General features: G+C 53.9%; 1 protein-coding gene across 3 annotated transcripts in view; it reads left to right on the forward strand.

Moving 5' to 3' along the window:
- The first annotated feature begins 385 nt into the window (after positions 1–385).
- Positions 386–18730, forward strand: part of Col5a1 (collagen type V alpha 1 chain) — a 150757-nt gene continuing 132412 nt past the window's right edge. For 2 of the 3 annotated variants that reach the window (XM_041674302.1, XM_041674303.1), the window contains exon 1: positions 386–867. In XM_041674302.1, the coding sequence (XP_041530236.1) occupies positions 759–867 (109 nt within the window). In that variant the 5' untranslated portion in view covers positions 386–758. Of the gene's footprint in view, positions 868–10942; positions 11024–18730 lie in introns of those variants that run through there. The other variant, XM_041674304.1, reaches the window with a different exon arrangement.

Below are 18730 nucleotides of genomic sequence, written 5' to 3' on the forward strand. Positions count from 1 at the left end.
AACGAACAAACTTTGGCCAGGGAGTGGGGCGGGGGGCTCAATGCTGGTTCTTGGAGTCTGTCCACGTCGGGGCACCTGGGGCGGGAAGAATAGAGGACCAGGGTGGGCCATTGGGCTCCGGAGGCCGCCGCCCAGAGCGGGGAGAAAGAACGGGGGGCGCCGCCCCCGTCCCACGTCCGCTCCCGCCCCGGGCCAGCCCCTTCCTCGCCGCGACTCGCCCGATGTCCCCACCCCCTCGCCCGCGGCGCCCAGTGGGAGGCGGGGGCCGGCTTTGCAGAGCGGGGCGCCGGGCTCTGATTTGCTGCGGGCGTTGGGGATCGACAGCCTCCGCCGTGTCTGCCAGCAGTGAGGGAGGGAGGGAAAGGGGGAAAAAGTGCTGGGCGCCGAAGGCGAGGTCCGCACTCCTCGTCCCCGCGGCTGGCGCAGGACCTCACTCCAGCTGAGCGCCCACGGGGATCGGGTCGCGGGGTGGCAGCGGCGAGGAGGCCAAGGGACTAGGAGGAGGACAGGGCGCGAGCGAGCAGCCAGCGAGGGGGTCTCGGCCGTCCCGGGCCAAAGTCGATCCCCGCGCCGTGGGCGAGCGCGCCCGCCTCCCCTTCCAGGACAGACACCGCCGCGGGGGAGATAGGGCGGGCGCCGAGCTTCCTATGACTCCCTGAAGTTGTCGCGCTCCTCTCTGTGTCCGCCACCCGGGCCGTGTCCCTGGTCCCGTGCATCGCGTGCGCCTCCCCGCTCCCCGGCCCGCTCACCCCGCTGGTATGGACGTACACACCCGCTGGAAAGCTGCGCGCCCGGGCGCCCCGCTCCTGTCCCCGCCGCTGCTCCTGCTCCTGCTGCTGCTGTGGGCGCCGCCTCCGAGCCGCGCAGGTAAGGGCACTCAGGACTTGGGGGGACCGGGCCTCCGGGACTGTAGAACGCGCCGCTGTCATCCTAGGCGCTTTGGCCGCCGGCCTCCTCCGAGCCTGCAGAACTTTCCCCCTTGGCCTGTGGAATGCACCGGGCAAGACAACGAATACCATTCGTTGGGGGCCCGGGAGAGGGAACCCGGCCAACTCCATCCCCGCGGGCGTACTGCCCCCCTCCTCAAACGGGTCAGTTGGGTGGGGCTGTCGCGCGAGCCAAGGAAGAGTTCGCCTCGTGTTAGATCCGAGCAGAGGTGGTCACACTTTTGTCCCCAAACCTCACATTCCCTGTCCACATCACAGGCGACCCGCTGCACCCATCCCACGCAATCCTTCAGTAGAAACTTCCCCTTTGAAAGCTGGGAAGGGCCGCCCCCTAGAGTCAAAGCCATTCAATTCCTTGGGGACTCCTGGGGGTGAAAGGGATCCCAGAAGTTTGAATCCCCAGCTTTGGACTTCCCTCGGCACACACGCTCCCGCTGTCTGGGCTGATTCTCTACTTTCCCAGGGGACGGGGTTCCCTGTAGTCCCCGCCAAGCGTTCAGGAGGCACTGTGGAGCCCTGTTAGGTTGTAGGCCAACTCTGGTCCTAATCAGACCGCAAACCTCCTAACCCCTTTAGAGGTAGTTTTCTTGGGCTCTCTGCCCAAAGATGGATTGAACGGAGAGCCGGGCCAGGAGAGGGCCTTGGAGTCTGGACTGGGAACTGCTCAGATGATCTGCAGATGTGAGACTCCTCCTGCCAGGATGGATGGGCCCTTCGAAGGAGCCCTGATCCCTTGGGAAGAATCAGGGAGGCACTGACTGTCCCTGTCTGGGTTCCAACACTTCCAAGCACACGTCTGGGCAGCAATGCTATTCTCAGTATCACTTTTGTTAGTTAGCTGTGGGATAAATCTTCCCAGACCCCTAACCACCATGGCCCAGGGCAGGAAGGCATCGGGCATGTGCTGATAGGCGGGGAGAAGGTGGTTAGGAGTTCAGGCTACAGAACAGCGGGTGGCTGCGGTGGACTGGCCAGCTCGTGTCCAGGACAAGGCTCTTCTTAGCTGGCACTTCCAGGACTAGTGGGAGAATCATTTTCCATGCTCCATGGCCAATTATAATATTCTCCCGCTTCCTGGCATCATTAGTGCCCAGTGGATATGTGATATAAACAAAAGTGGCCTGGAAGGGGCTCCAGGGTCTTTGGGGATGGAGGGAGAGCATGGCTTAGACCAACTGACTTGGATTTTTGCAGGGTTCAGTTATAAGTAGGGGATGATGGAATCCCTCAGAAAGTCAAGGAGAGCCAGGATGGACCACCTTTCCCCACTCCCACAATGCTCCCCTGGCACTCACCCCTGCCTGGCTCCTCTTTTGGGGTTTCCCTAGAACCTCAGGAGGGAATCCTTCAGTGGAATCCTCACCCCAGAAGCTGGGGTTACTATGGGCATAGGTAGGGCATTCCTGGCATCAACCAGCCCTGCTCTGCCCTGTGGCCACCCACTTCTCTGCTTGTCTCCATCCTTGTGCTAGGACACCCCCACCTCTACTTCCCTTTGCTGTTGAGGGTGTGGCCACTCGGAAGGGGCTGCCTGGGTCCTAGCTGTGGTGTTAGACTTTTTGCTTTGGACAAAAAAAGGCTTATAGAGGTATGCAAAGAAACTGGTTTCTGGGTGGGCTCTAGGTGGCTTTCTCCTGCTCCTGTGGTGGGACCCACTTTGAAGTCATTCTCAGTGCTTGGCTGGAGGGACAGCGGCCCACTTTCGAGGCAGGCGAGTCAGGAGAAAGTTCAGGCAGACCCTGCTCTGCTCTTCTCTCCCTCTCGGGATCTGCCAGATGTTTTCTGAGTTTTTTGTGAGCACAGTTCTTCAGCCTCCTTCTTGGCCAAGTGTGTGAAAGAGTGGGAAATCAGATTGCAGTGGGAGCTGCTAAAAGTCTTAGCTGGGGGGGGGGGCGGTAATGGGAAATGAAACGTGACCCCAATATTTGGAAATTGAGGTCATCTCCTCCATGTGCTATTGGTGGGCTCAAGTCACATGACTTCTTTTTGCAATAATTTTCAGGGCAAGGCAGCCAAGTTTTGTGAGACTTGACAGATACTGAATGGTTAAATTTCCTGTGACTCAATGAGTTGGCTACAGGGACATCCTTGGGTCCTCCCTCCCACCTCTGTCCTCCTTCCAGCCCTCCTTCACTTTCCCCGCTACGTCCAGTTGGTGGAGGAACTCAGCTCCCTGTAGAAGCCCTCTGTGTCTGTCAGACTGTATTACTCTGGCTGCAGGGTTGGAGCTATGGGGCCCCCTCCAGCTGTTCTTGCCCAGATGTGGGGCTAGCTCACAGCCTTTTCCCTGATGATGTTGTCCTGGAGGCTGGCCCTGCGGCGCTGGCCAGAGACTGCCTCTCCACCCCACCCTGTAGATATTTCTGGATGCTCCTCATAGCCACACCCTTAGTGGAGACCAGCTGATGCCCGATGCCTGCCCCTGCCTCTGGCTGGAGGCCTCTTGCTCCATTCTGTATCTCCTTGCTTCATCAGCCTGTTCCCTCCTGGAGGGGATTGTTGAGCAGATTGTAAGGCTTTAACCTGGTCCCCTCACGGCACATCAGGGATGGCAAGCAGTGCCTACTGTGCCAAGCGTTATCTCCCCAACCCCAGGACACTGTTTGCTGTAATGTGGGCTTGTCCAACCTGCCCATTGATGGCTCTGGGCACAGTTAATGCTGTTGGCTAGTTCGTTGGTAGCTGTCTGGATAGAAGCTCAACAGTGAATGAGCAGAACCTCCGACTGCCTGGTCAGAGTCCTGAGTGAAGGGCTACCCTCCTGCCAGACATTCTGGTCTTTGATTTCACACCCATTTCTTAACTTAACCCTGGGAGAGCCAGTACTCTAGGCTATAGTCCCAGCTTGGGGGCGCAGTCCAGGCAGGACCCAAGGGGACAGATGGGGTGTTCTGTTTGGCCAGTGCAAAGTTTATGCTCTTTCCTTCTGCTTCTTCTACCTGCATTCTCCTTCTTTCCTCCCCTATACTCTTCCCTTCCTCTTCCTTCCCCTGCCCCTGCCCCTCCCTTTCCACTTCCCTTTGGAGGTCTGTGGCCTTCCAGAGGAACTCAGTGGGTGTTGGTCTCCACATCTCCTTTCGGACCACCCAGCTACTTCACCGTCAGCAGAACCTTCAAGTACCACAGACTTTTAGCTTGCACTGGCCTGGAAGTGCTGGGGGCGGTGGTGAAGGGGTTTCCGAGTCCCTCCTGGCACCAGACATCTTTCTTCTTGTCCTTAGGCCGCCTTGGACATGCTGGATCCTGTGGAACCAACTTGGAGGATGTCTCCATGTGGGTCCCTGGTGGCCTGACCCTGACCCCCTTTGCTTTTTATTACCATTCCCCACTGGGCCCTCTCCCTCTGGCTTTAATCTTCCTCTTGTCCTTCCTTCCTAGCTGGATATTCCAAACTTATCCTAGGACCTTCACTCTGGGCTGTCTGCCGTGGCTGGAAAGCCCCTCATCAGTGGGTTGGCAGGCCCCCGGTTCCTGCCTGCCTCGGTGACCCTACACCAGGAGAACAGAAATGCCACTGAAAGAGAAGTAGGGGTCTCCAGAACTTCGCTAGCTGTCTCTGGTATCCCCATCCCGCTCAGGATGGGAGGCAGGACCTGGCACTGTGGTAGCAGGATATGATACAGACCAGATAGGCTTTTGACTTGGCCTGTGGGAACTCTGGCGATGATTTGTGGGGGACATTCCTTGGTGGTGAGGTTGCTGTGACTCCAGAGGCTGTGCACAGCTGAGGAGGAGCCGACACGTACTGTCTCTGCCTCTGAGGTGGAGGGGTTAGCTAGGCCAGGATGCGTTGCTGTGCCTCAGTTTTCATTCCTGGAAATTGGAACGACGAGCTTGTGTCACTTTGAGGGGGCCCGAGACTGACTGGGTGGCTCCGCAAATGCCTCTGAGGCAGTGACCTAGGCTCGGGGATTCAGGACTGTCTCGCAAGCTCTGCTCTCTAGTAACTTGCACAAGGGAAGGGTTCCCTAAATCCTTTTGGGACATCAAGAAACTTGGGGAGGAGTACATATGTGAAAGGAGGTGTCATGCAGCTCCTGTCTTCTGGCCTGGCTCTCATCTGCATATGGCCCACTGCCTAGACCCCTCATGGTGGTATCGTAGTCACCTGAGGAGTGTGTGTGTGTGAAGGCACCGGACAGGTCAGTTCCAGGGTTGTTTTCATGGATGCTATGTGCACGTCAAGACTGTGTGTGTGTAATGTGCTTGCCCAATGTGGTGCGCATGTCCCTGTATGTGCTTTATGCCCGCATGTATGAACAACTGTGCGTGTAACTGCACATATGTGTGCGAGGATGAAAGCACACTTATGTGCATATGTGTTTTCACAGCTGTCCTGAGACGTTTCGGTGCTCTGTGCACAATGGGAGGTGAAGAGATGCTCATGACCCTGGAGCCCTAGAGCTCCTGGTGACCACAGGCGCTGGGTCCTGCCACAGGGTGGGCTGGTCCACATGTCCCCCCAGTTTAATGAAAAGAGCAATGTTGTGTGACACCTGGGCTCCCCATCTAGTTGTATTCTCCCACGTAATCAGCTCATCTGCTGTCAGCACTTTGTCAGATGCTTGTGGCAATTCGGGCCCTGCTTGGATGTGCTGGGATTCAATGGGTGGAGCCTGCCTGGGCCCTAACCAGGCCATCTTGTAGTCACTGTGGGACATGGCCTGCCTGCAGACCAGGTGATAGATGGAAGAAAAGAAGACTTGGGTGAGGCAGTCTGCATGCCCTTCCCAACTCCGATTCTTCCCAGCTGGCCTGGGCCTCAGTTTCCCCACTTGTGAGCGGATGAATGATTGTGACTACAGCAGATTCTTGTGAGAGCAATACACAGCCTGGTGAAGCACAGACAAGCTACATGATTTCTCTTGTGATCTTTGGGGTTCTTGATGAGGCTAGAGGCTGTTATCATGTGCTGTTGGAGCTAGCTGAGCCTGGTCTCCCTAGAAGGCCACACTGGGTCTTCAGGATGGGGGGAGCATGGGAAGCCGTGCTCATTTGTGACTGTCACCTCTCCCGAGGCCCCAAGCTCAGTCTGGAGGTCTGTTTGTGTGCAATGTGGACCAGGTACCTCCATGCCCCTCCCACTGTTGCTACTTCTCTATGAGGAGGATCTGGGGGTCAAGACCCGCCCAATCGTGGCTCCTGGCCACCTCTTCCGGCTCTTGGAGGAAGGGATGAAACGGAAGGACAGGAGATGAGAAACAGACTTGGGTGCAAACTGCAGGCCCCAGGGTCTCTTTCTGTCCCCCATGTCACGTAGTCTCAGCCGTCAACCCCTCGGCTCCTTATGAACACAGTCATTTTTTTCTGGATTATTCCCAGCTTCAGTAATGACCCCACATCTGTGGTAAATGTTACTATTATTTGGTGACTCAGACCTAAGACACGAACCACAGACTGACCCACTTTCCTCAAAGTGTAATAACTTGGAGATCCAGGGGCAGACTCTGAGATGCTTCTGGTCATGACACGGGTATACCTTTGCTTCCTAATTATAGAGTTCTTTCTTAACATTTTTTTTGGTGTTTCATTTGTGTGTGTGTGTGTGTGTGTGTGTGTGTGTGTGTGTGTTCAGAGGACAGCTTGCAGGGGTCAGTTCTCTTCCATCATCAGGGTTCCAGGAATTGAGTTTAGGCTGCCAGGCTTGGCAGCAAGTATCCATAATCTGTAGAGCAATCTCTGGGGCTCTAATGCTGGGTTCTTATGGACAAATTCAGTTTTCCATCCTTTTCTTTCTTACCAATGTCTCGACAATGGGGAGTTTCATATCATCCTCTAAAATGGAGAAATAAATGGCACAGAATGACATCAATATGTACGTGTGGCTGGGGACAGCTTGGACAAACTGACTTCCCATTGAGACTAACGAGCATCTTAGCCTGAGTGTGATGTGTCAAGAGGACCGGTGGGCCACCCTGCTGCATTGTGCAGAGGGGAAGCCTAGGGCTATGGTGAGGAAATTGGCTTCGGTGGCATTTTGATCTGACAGCCACTGTAGGTGCCAGGGCATTGGTGAGCAACTGGTAAGCCATCTTTGGCTGCCAGGAGCTTCTCAAGTGGGATGTGTCGAGGGGACAGACACCCGCTTAGGTGACTTTGTCAAGTGAAGCGCAGTTAACATGGGAAGCAGAAAAAATACTCAACGGTCATTGGAAACCACGCCAGTTATTGGAGGTGCCTGTCCAAATGAGCTAGTTCCTGCCAAGCCCACAGAGGCTTTGGAGAACCAAAAGAAGGCGCTTGTCAGGCCCCATGGAGCACTGGCCAATCAGAGACCAGCTTGTGTTTCCAGGCCTGCCTCAGAAGCACTGTGCTAAGCCCCCTGGGGACCACCCCTTGTGCAATTGAAGGTAGGTGTCCCTTGATGGATGCAGAGGACGCGTTCCCCTGCTGCTCTTTTCTCATTCCTGTTCATCTTCACTTTTAATCCTGCTCTCCAGCATGATCCGCACAGTGCTTGTGCTCCTCGGACATCTTTGGGTGGGACTGAGCCTTTCATTGTGTTCAAGGAGGCTCTGCCAGGCCAGGTCCCAAGAAGCCGTGACAGTTGCTCTTTGTGGTTCTCACCATGGTCATTTATAGTGACGCATGGCCTTCAGCCCACTCAAAGCCACCCAGATGGACTTGGCCTGGCTTCCCTGTTTCCTTCAGCCAGAGGTGGGTAACTCAGGAAGACAGACATGTCTCTACCCAGGTACACAGTGGCGATTCTCCTCCCTTTACGATACAGGATCGGTACCTCTGAGGCTTTCTCCTTTGGGAGGACAGTGGTTCAGGTATATGCCCAGCTGACATGCTGAGCCCAGCCAACGTTCCTCCATTGTCAGAGCTCACAGAGGGCAGTGGCAGACGATGTGAGTATCGGAATGCCAGTCTCTGCCCCAGTATGGGACAGCCTGCAATTGCCATGGTGGGCACAGGGAGAGCTCTCCCTTGGATTTAGTCAGGCTCTGGGATGCTAAGAACATGGGGAGGACCTTTGGAGGAGGTGCTGTCTCTTGACAGGGCTTGAGTTTCAGCAGGGAAGGCCTGGCTGGGGCAAACGTGTGAGAAGAAACGGTGTGAAAGTGGGGGAGAAGCAGTGTAAAAGTGGGGAATGTCCCACCACCTCCTTCTTTATATGGCCCCTCCTGCTGAAGGACCAGGACACTGCTTCCTTCCTGTCCGTGGGGTACAGCCAGTCCTCCCCAGAGGTTCCACAAACTCCCGTCTACTTCCCAGAAGATCTTAGGGACCAGGGCTGGACTGGAGTGTATGGGGTGTGAGGTTCTGAAACATGCCATGACTGAGAAGAGTCTGTTAGCTCTGAGGGTAATGGGGGTAACTTCAGACTTAGTGCAACAAGGCCCCATATTCTACAACACTCTCAGGTCTGCCCACTGCTGCTCTACCCACACCCCAGAATTCTTAAGCAGATTGCTGACACCACCTGCTTTTCTTTGTGAGTCTTTGGGGACACATCCCTAAAAGCCAGCTTCCTAGGTAGAACTCCCCCTCCTCCTCTCCAGGCTCTGCCTGTTGTCGTCCAGGGGTTCTCTCCCTCTAGGTGGGTCTACTCTGGAGAAGCTACACTCGTGTGGCCTTGAGACTGCACTTTCTTCTTGGTGACCCATCTGTGTGGGAAGAATGAGGAGAGTCACCAAGATGGAGCTTAGAGAGGGTCAGTGCCCTGGAGGCTCCAGGCCAAAGGGGCAGAGGACAGCTGTTTCCCACGCCCTCGGACATCCAGCTCACAATTGGGGGTTGGGAAGGAAGGTCCCTGCATCTTGCCTTTCCCTGTGTACTGGGACTTAGCACAACAGAAGCATCTAGCATGCCTTGGTTTCCCATCTGCAGAGCGGACATAAAATGCCACCTCATCTCTGAGGCAAACTGAAAGGGGATCGCAGTGTCTACTGTAGCTGACCTCATTGTATGACACGTATGATGTCAGTATGTTTCTTTTTGGGGGCACACATGGAACCTGCAGCCTCACACATGGAGCTGTGTTGCTTGGAGATTCTTAAGGAGCTGCAGGGAAGCCTGGGACCACCCTGTTTTCCAGCCACCCATGGCTAGGCCGATGGTGCAGGCTCCAGTCCCTTCTACCAGCTCAGCTACCCCCTCAGTAGGTGATTCTGAAGCCGGAGGGCTGAGACGCCTTCACAGAGTATGTCCTGGCTATGCAACTCTGTGGTCTCAGGCTGATACTGGCTGGAGAGCCTGGGGCTGAGGACCTGCAGTGACTGTCTGCTATATGACACAAGATGGGGGCTCTGTGTATGGTGCCCGTATCAAGAAAACTGCACCCCAGATATTTTTGTACTGCCACTCCAGCTGCAGCAGGGGCTTTCCCGCCCTTTAGCAATGCCCTGGAACAGAGGGCTAGTCCCCAGAGAGCTGCATGCTAGCCTTTTGCAGAGTGCCTGTGACCCTGCTCAGACATGCCCTTGTTCTCTGGGCTTGAGGAAATTAAAATAGGACAGTGGGCAGATCCAATTCCTTCAAAAAAGGACCTTGAGGGGTTCAGCAGGGGGCCCAGAATGAAACCAGCAGGTGGAACGCACATAACCCAGGCACACACATAACTCTCAGCCTCAGTGGCCCCAAGACCCTGCCTAGTGCATGTGGGTCCACAGGGCCAGTTCTAAGAAGATCTCTGGAACTCCCTCCCCAAATTCTGGTGTTAGTCACTAGTCGAGGGCAGTTTGGGACAACTCTGGACACAGCAGGCAGTCCCTGGGGAGGGCCTTCCCCTGCTGCCAGCTCGGTTGGATGTCAGACCCTGGAAGAGAAAGTTCTGCAGATCCTTAGAGAACAGGACAGTGAAGGGCCCTGTGTATCAGGAAAGCATGTGTGTGCGCCTGGCTGCGGGCTCTTGTGCCTGCTGCTCCATCTCTCTGATCTCAGTGACTCGGAAGCAGAGCTGGCTGTAGGAGGTACTGGGATTGCTGCGGGCATCGAGGCTGTGACAGTGAGTTGCCTCCAGTCCATGTGGGTAGCAGATGGCCTGTCACATAACTGTTATGTAGCTTGTCTTTATTACTGATTGGGATTCAGGAGCATCCTTTCATTTTTGTGAAGTGTGGAGCTGGTGTGTGTGGGTACAGTACCATACCATTCCAGCTCCTCCTTAGAGGCAGGGATCCCACTGGTCACCCTTTGGGGCTGTCCCACCTTTTCCTGCATCAAACACCTGGGAGTTAGTTCAGAAGGCGTTTTTCGCCCAGGAACGGATAGATGCCATGCAGAAGGGCTTGCTTAATGTAGGGGCTGGCCTCCAGCTTCAAGCCACTTGCAGATAATTAGACTCAGATGAGTTGGGCATTTCTGAAGTCACAGGTGGTGATGAGAGGGGCGCCAGACCCTTGGTGATGCCTGGCAGAGAGTCCTTCTGCCATAATCCTGGTGCTGAGAAAAGGAACCTGGATGTCCTGAATCCAGCCAGCTGGGGGTGCTGTGCAGCCTCCTAAGGCTGGGAGGTCAGTGCCGCCTGTCTCATCCTTGCTGTCTAAGCAGGCAATGAATATCAGTGTTCCCAAACATCTCTGCTTGGGATGGTGTGCAGGCAGGAGAGCCCACCCCACCCCTGGCAGGCAGGTGCTGTAAACTACCGCCAAGCCACGGTGTTAATATAATCAAACTCGGGCTTGAGGCTGGCTGGCTGGTCCCTGTTCTTCAGCGGTGACTGAAAATGGGCCTCTAGTCTTTCCTGCCTTTTTAGGCCCGCCCCATTTCTTCACTGTTGCTGGCTCAGTGTGTGGGGAGGGGCAGCCCCGGGTCTCCTAGCCTTGGAGCTGCCTGTCCTCAGATGCCCCGTGACTCCCCGGGTCCAGCCTGTGGACATGCTCCTCCTCTGCTTGGGGCCAGGGCTGGGCCCATTGCAAACAGCTGCTTGGCCCTTGAGGAGGAGTTGCAGGCTCCCAAAGGGACTGCTGTACAAGGGCCTGGAGAGTGTGGCAGGAGGACCACGTGGGATGCCTTAGGGGAAAGCCAAGGCCCTTCTCGCTACTTGCCTTTGCACCCTAGAAAGGCTGGAGAACAGGGAGCAGACGGCTCATCTGCTCATTGCAGTCCTTCAGGTACCGTGCCATCAGGTCAGGACAACTGAGGCGGGTCAGAGCATGAGGGGCACAGGGTTCCAAGCAGGCTCTGGTGTCTTATTCCCCCCAAAACTTCCCCTGGGTCTGGTAACTTGCATGTGGGTTAAGGTGGAAGGAACCTTCCACATGTGAAGAGGCACGTTTGTCCATGGTCACTGCGGGTGAAGGGTAAGACGCACGGTTGCTGCCTCCTCCTCTTCCCCTTCTTACACTCTCCTCCTTTTTCTTCTTTTCCTCCTTTTCCCGTCCTACTTTTCCTCCTCTACTTTACCCCCTCCCCTTCCTTTTTCATTGTCCCCCCACTCCTCCTCTCCCCCCTTTTCTATTCATGTGACCCTGGATATACAGATATATAAAATAGACACCTAAATCAAATGTTTACTGATAAGTGTGAGGAAGGTTATTTTAAAAACAACTCTCTGCTATAGACATATTTTACTGTCTATTAAAGATGGAAGCAAGTTTGCTAATGAGATGGACATGCTTATTCATCTTTATATAAAGATTAAAACTGGGCTGAATATTGTCATCACCTGATGTATAGTGCGTTCGGTGTTTTTCAGAGCCGCTCAATATCCGGATGTTATGATTGTCAGTGCCGAGAACACTAGTTTGTACAAATGCACAGTACAAATTGGCAGAGTTGTGTTTGGGGCCAGTTGAGACATTGTTGGAAATTTTGCCCTCATCCCAAGCCAGAATTCACTTAAGGATTTTGGTTTTCATCAACAAAAAATGATTTTGTTCTCATGCTCAAATGGCAGCTTCTGAAAAGTCAAACGTCGTAGCATACATAATACAATCCAAAGACATGCTAATTTGATTCTTGCACCTGAGGGATGATGGTAGGGGAATCTGAAAAGAGCCAGGCCCACAGAAGCTTTGCGACTGGTGAGGGACAGAGCTTGACCCCTTAGGATGACATCTGTGCTCTGGGAATAACTCTGCCCAGCCCGAGGGGCGGCACTCAGGCTGGGTGTCAGGACCAGTAGAGAAGGCTGAGACAGGTGAATTTCCTCCCTTTCTTTGGAGTCTTCATCACTGTAGTAGGGACTGAAAGGGGAGGTGTGCGATGGTAGCAGGACGAGGGAGGGGTCCTGTGTCCTCCATGCCCCCCCCCCATGCCTCTGGCTGTGTGTGCTGTAAGGGCTGGGGCTCAGGTCCCTATCCCTGGGCACTGCTTCCTAAAGCCTCAGCCTCAGTTCCCGGCTGACTTGGTCTGGTCTGCCTTTGGAGAGTCTGCGGATTTGTCTCAGCAGCATCCAGCTGTGAGCAGCCTGTGTGTTTAGGAGTCTGAGTCACGCTTTCCATTTTAGTGGGAGCAGGTCTGATAGTGGGGGATTATGGCCAGGTAGGGTCTGTCTGTTCTATCTCAGCTGACAGCTGGTGAGAGGGCTTCAAGGAGCCAAATGCCGAGGGCGAGGGTGGGTGGGGTTGCTGGGTGGGAGCTGAGTCATCCATCAGTCAGAGGGGCCAAGAGTTAAGCTGGTACAGCTTAGCCGTAAGCTCGATGGGGCCAGAGAAGTCAAGCAGGGTGTGACCCACATCTTTAAATCATGAACTTTTCAGAACAGAAAATCAAAAACTCAGAAAGCTATGTGACCTGGCTGTCTTGGTGTGTGTGTGCCCCGTGGGGCTCTGATCCTACAATTGGTGCTTGCTGCCTAGGTCGCCTACCTGGCCCCACGGTGTACCTGGACACTACAAGAGGAAGCGAGGGAATTCCACCTTGTGAATTACACTTGGATCTCATTTTGAGCTTCAGGTCACCCAGCGGACCAGAATTCCCAACAGACAGAGCAAAACATGGCTCTGGCACTGTGGAGTGGCCCCAAGGCTTGGAATTCAGATCTCTGGCTCTAGGGGGTGGGAAGAAAGGAAGGCATCACCTAGAGGCCAAGCGTGGCATTGCACCTCAGCGCTTTAAAATTGGGTGTGGTTTGGGTAGCAGCCAGTGTGACTTCAGTCAGGCATGACAGGTCTGTGCTTCAGTGCCTTCACGTGCGGAGTGGAGTGGATGGTGTCTATGTCCATCACAGGCTTGTGGTACCTCAGGAGGCAGAGTTGAGACCATACAGAACCAGACAGGTCTGGAGTTTGCTGGATCTTACAGCGGACCAGCATAGGCGGTGCCCAGTGGATCCTTTCTGAGCTAAGCTGATAGTAACCTGCAAACTCCAGAATATTTGCTGGATAAGAGTGTAGCCATGTTGGAGTAGCACTTGGCTCACGCTATTCAGGTCATTCTAGGGCAGGAACAAGAGTCCTGGAAAGGTGGTCCGAGCGCTGTAGTGTTGGGCTTTTAGGATGAATGCCCTGAGATCTGCAGGGAGAGAATGCCCAGTGCTTGTCCAGGGACACCTAGGGACTGTGGACTGGCCAAGGAACCTGCTCATCAGTATGTGGCGGGTCAGAATATTTGGCTTGAGATCTTACTGCACTGTCCCCTTGTGCCCACAGGTCTAGATCCAGGATTCCAGGATACCTAAACCAACCTGGATCTTTTGCTGATGCCCAGAAAAATAGCAGACTTGTGCCTAAGCATGGTACTGGGCATCTAGGTCTCGCACAATGGGGCTGGTGCCCCCAGTGAGTCTTAAAGCTAAGCGTATCTCGTCTCCTCATGGGGGTGAGGTACTTTTTACCTTTTCTTTATAACCTCAGATCAGCCTCAGACTCACTACGTAGCCAAAGTGGCCTTGAACTTCTGACCTCCCTGCTTCCGTGCCCTGAGTGTTGTGATTATGGCCGAATGCGCCACATTCAGTTTACTGTGCTGGGGATCGAACTCAAGGCTTTTTGCCTTTTAGACACACGTTCCACCAGCTGAGCCGCGTTCTCAGCTCTCGGCTTAAGTTCTGCTTACCCTTCACCCCCCTCAGCAGCCCCAGGTGGTAGCTACCCCGCCCCTGCAAGGACTTTTCAGATGGCGAGACCCACAAGGAGCCAGCCTGAGGTGGGGTTGGCACCCGTCTGGGACCTATGCCCTTCTCTGTAGCTCTCTCCTGGTCAGTGCTTTATTCCCCCAGCTGCCGCTTTCAGCCCCAGCTCATCTATTCCAGGATCCACCATCACACCCCATAAAAACTCCCAGCCTTGATTTGCAATGACTTAAATACTGCCTGCTTTTATCCACTTTCCCCAGCTACTTCTTTGTGTCTGAGCCCCACCCTTGAGGAACTCCTGTCATCTAGGGCTTTGCGAGTGGGAAGTGAGACTGTAAAGGACTCCTCACTCTGGACGCGGGCATGCACCCAGCCTGCCTCCCTCCCTGGGCTCAGACTAAGCCCAGCAGAAGACACCAGGCCCTTGCCATGCTCTCTCTCCCTCAGTGCTCATGCCTGGCCCATATTTTGGCCAACAGATAAATTCCTCGGCAGAGAGGCAGTCTGATCTCTTTCCAGTTGCTTATAAAACTGTTTCCTGGTCTGGTTTCTCTAGCGATGTTGCAGCCAGGGCAGAGCCACACCCACGCAGCCCTGGCACTCCGCTGCTCCTTCCATGCATCCCCACCCCTGGGCTGTGCCAGACTGAGTGACCGGTGCGACACTCTCATGACGTGCGGTGCCGGTTTCTTGCCTTCGAGCTACCACCTTCCTTCCTGTTTTGACATCCCTACCAGCCCAGGGAACTCCGTCTGTAGGTGACAGAGAAGCTGGCTTCCGTTTTTCTTTTCACTCATCCTGACTCTTAGCTGGGCATGTGGAGTTCCCTGCCCAGGGAATCTCAAAATTGAACCTCACTGGTGGGGCTTTTCCTTCATGTACCCCAGGGGGTCACGGCTGGGCTCCTCCTACATCTCTAAGGAATCCTCACCGGTGGGGCCCCTCCTACATCCCTGGGAGGCAGGTCGCAGGTGGGCATGGAGGCCCATGCCGGAGTTGCTCATCTGGCAGGGGTTCTTGCTGGGCTTCTCACCTCGCCTCTGATCTTATTCCTAGCCTGTTCTCACAACTCTTCAAGGGATGGGTTTGCATAGCTGCCTGCTTGGGTGGAAACCGGCCAATGAGCTCCGAAACTGTAATTAATTGTGTCTCTGCTGGGCCACAAATACAAGCTAGAATCTGTACTGTGGCCCTCAAGCCCAGATCTGTTAGCCATAGAAGAACCACGTCTGCCTCTTTCCTGGGGCTACTGTACACCTACCCTGCCTGCTCTGCTGAACTTGGAAATTCAACTCATCAACGCCTCTGTGGGCACCACCAATGTCCAAGGCACGGTATGGGACTTTGCCAAGGAGTGGTTAAGGAACCTCGTTCCTGAAGTGTAACACAGTGAGCTCCACACGGCTGTAATTGGCACAGAGCTGGCACAGCCCCAAGGAGAAGAGTGACATCCTGGCTGGGCCATGGGGTCTTTGAAATCTGGGCTACAACCTAGAACAGGTGTGGCAGCACTGTGTATGAGGCTTGTACTACCTCCACCCCCCAGTTCTCATGCCAGGCCAGGGGAAAGAACAGACCCCACTTGGGTCAGGTTCCCAGGGGTCACAGGTCAGTTTGGCTAGGAGAGCACCAGCAGTCAGGGTTTAGCTGGCTCTGCATCGCACTGAAGGTCCCTCCCTCTGCATTTCGCTCCTCGGCCTTTAACCTGTTGTGGCTAAGATGAATCTTCTTGTAGTTATCTCAGAAAACAGGAGAAGGACTAAGATGTGGCTGGAAGTCACCTGTAATCCTCCAACCACAGCTCATGAGTGCAGAGGATCAAGAGAGGAGGGGGCATTTGTCTCAGTGGCTACCTGTGCCCTGGACTAGATCCTGCAGCCACTCTGCCAAGGACCCTGTGCCCCTTGGCTACCCCTCCTGAGTGTGAGAACCTTGAGGCCCCACGGCAGCAGCAAGGATGCGCTGTCCTTATGTCGCGTGCGCTGTGGGTTTCGCGCCACCATCCTGACCTCTGTGAGGGCCTGCTTTGTCACAGCATCTCCGCTAGCGATGGACATTCGGTGGTTCCTACGCCTCCTATTCCAAGTCACCTATTACAGAGAAGCATGCTGCAGGGGTGGGGTGACAAGAAAGCTTTGGCCTCCCTGGGCTGCATTTTGGGAGGAGAACATGCTGGGGTGGGGGCTGGTGAGCGGCGGACCTCCGTTCCATGTGAGTCAACCAGCTGCGGGTGGGAGATGTGTGACCCTTGTCCTTAGAAGCCAGGACATTGACAGGAATTTAGGGCCTAATAAAGTCTGCAATTTCACATGGACTTTGGAAGAAAGGATTAATCACGGAACTGGGCTGGGATAATGAAGAAGCCATCTGGGGCAAAGATGCTGCTGTCTGCTGTCCTTTTGTGCTAGATTCGTTCCAGATGGATCAAAGATGTGAGCTTTAAAAATGAAACCACAGAACCGCTAGAAGAAAGCATGGGAGGTAGGTGTTTATGATTACGAGGCAGTGGGGGTGGGGTGGGAAGATGACATTGTTAGCATGGCATAAACCTCAGAAACTGTAAAAGAGAATAATTTGAGTTTTTCTGTCTGGCTGGAGGGTAAAAGCAACCACCAATCCCAAGAAAAGAATGTGAAGCCATATGGCAGGAAAGGGGTCAGGATGGTATAATATGCAAAGAGTTCCCACAAATTAATGAAAAAAGGTCAAAGTTATGACTAGTTCTCAGGAAGGGAAATGTTTGTGACTTTTAAAAAATATTGATTTATTTTTATATTCATTGGTATTTTGCCTGTGTAAGGGTGTCGGGTCCCCTGGAACTGGAGTTACAAAGAGTTTTAAGCTGCCATGTGGGTTCTGGGAATTGAACCTGGGTCCTCTGGAAGAGTAGTGGGTGTTCTTAACCACTGAGCCATCTCTCCAGCCTCCATTTGGAACTTTTATACATGTGAAAATTGTGTAACATCAACAAGGACAGCATGAAGGTGAAGCCTCAGGGCCACAGATACACCATGGACATTCAGCTGGGGAAGTAAACCCCTTCTGCAGGCAGCCGGTGGTAGCTGTTGAGATCTTAAAATGCATGTGCCCTTTGACCCAGCAGCTCTGCCCCTTGGGTGTGTTGTATTCACCACTCAAATGTGTAAGGCATAATGGGAAGAGCAGAGGCTCAACACACCTGCAGGTTTACCAAGAGGAGTCATTTGTACAGACAGACTCTCCTTAAGTAGCCCAGGATGGCCCGAGTCTGGGTGCCGGGATCGCAAGCACGCACCACCATGCCTGGCTACAGGGGAAGCATTTGAATACATTATGGTGCATCCACAGGACAGGACACAGTGCAGAAAGGAATGAAGTTTACTTTCTCGTTGTGGCTTCAGACTCACAGAGCAGTGCCAGTCTTCGAGAAACTTTAGGGAAGCCTGACAAAGAAGAGGGCTCCTCCCAGTGGGAAAACACCCAGCTCCATGCTTACACGTGTCAATCATGGGAAAGGATGCTCAAATATCTGGACTCAGGTTTTTTCCTAGAATGGGTAGCCAGCTGGTCTTCAGGCCACACTTCTTACCTGCTTCTTTTGAGAGATGAACGCAGGGTCCCAAAGGTGTGCTGCTGGGAAGCAGGCAGATATATTCAGCTATAGAAAACAGAGACCGTGACGTGTGAACCAGCTGCTCTGGGCTGCATGCCTTTCCCACTGTCAGGTGGCTGCCTTTGGGCTGACGTAACAGTGAAAGCTATGTGTGGCCTTAAACGTTCCTAAAGCAGGGGATGGGGAGATGGCACAGTGGTTAAGAGCCTATACTGTTCTTGCAGAGGACCTAAGTTTGTTTCCCAGTACCAGCGCTAGGAGCCTCATAACCACATATAACTCCAGTTCCAGGGGCATCCAGTGGCACCCACTCTGGACTTCATGGACACCTGCTCACACACCCATGCAATGCACATAATGAAAAGGAATTTTTAAAAGTTCATGAAGCTGCTGAGTGGTGGCACACACCTTTCATCCCAGCACTTGGGAGGCAGAGGCAGGCGGATCTCTGTGAGTTCGAGGCCAGCCTGGTCTACAGAGTGAGTTCCCAGACAATCAGGGTTACACAGAGAAACTCTGTTTTGAAAAACAAAAACAAAATGAACAAACCAAAAAGTTCATGAAGCAAACCCAGGATAAGTCTGGAAGCAGGTCGTCAATCGTGCATTTTCCTTTACCCGATGTCATGGAAGTGAAACCGGCAGCTGAGATGCCATGGGCCGGGGGGGGGGAGGGGGGTCTCCATCTACTCATTTTCCAGGAGGAGACACTGAGGTTGCCACACTCTTCATTTGGAGTCACTTGGAAAATTGGGGTGGCTGGCCTCAGTGCAGGCCCCCTGATCTGTTCTGTGCAGACATAGGAGCCTCTTTCCTGCACAGTGCATTTTGGCTCCTGATAAATCTATTTAGGAATAAGAAGAGTTCTACCCCATGTCTTTCAGAACTCTCTGTAAGTCGGCCACCTCACCTCGTCCATGGGCTGCACATTCCAAGACCCCAGGGGATGCTTGAAAGCACAACCATTGAGCGATATGGGTGTGCTGCGTTTGTTCCTGTGTGTGCATACCTGTGGCAAGCGAGCCTTTCATTCACACACTGGGCACCGTTCCAGGCTAGCAACTAAGACAGCAGAGTTGTAACAGTATGCTTTAATAAAAGTTACTTACAATGTCTGCATTATTTTTTTCTGGACTTTCCTGTGTCGTATTCAGGGACTGAGACTTGTAGCCGAGCGAAGTACTGCTCTGGCGTTGGATCTGGGCTGCTTCCAGCTTTGGGCTGC

This window comes from Microtus oregoni, unplaced genomic scaffold (assembly GCF_018167655.1).
Source record: "Microtus oregoni isolate MIOR12 unplaced genomic scaffold, Mior012 000025F_ref0000491, whole genome shotgun sequence".
In the NCBI taxonomy this organism is placed as follows: Eukaryota; Metazoa; Chordata; class Mammalia; order Rodentia; family Cricetidae; genus Microtus; species Microtus oregoni.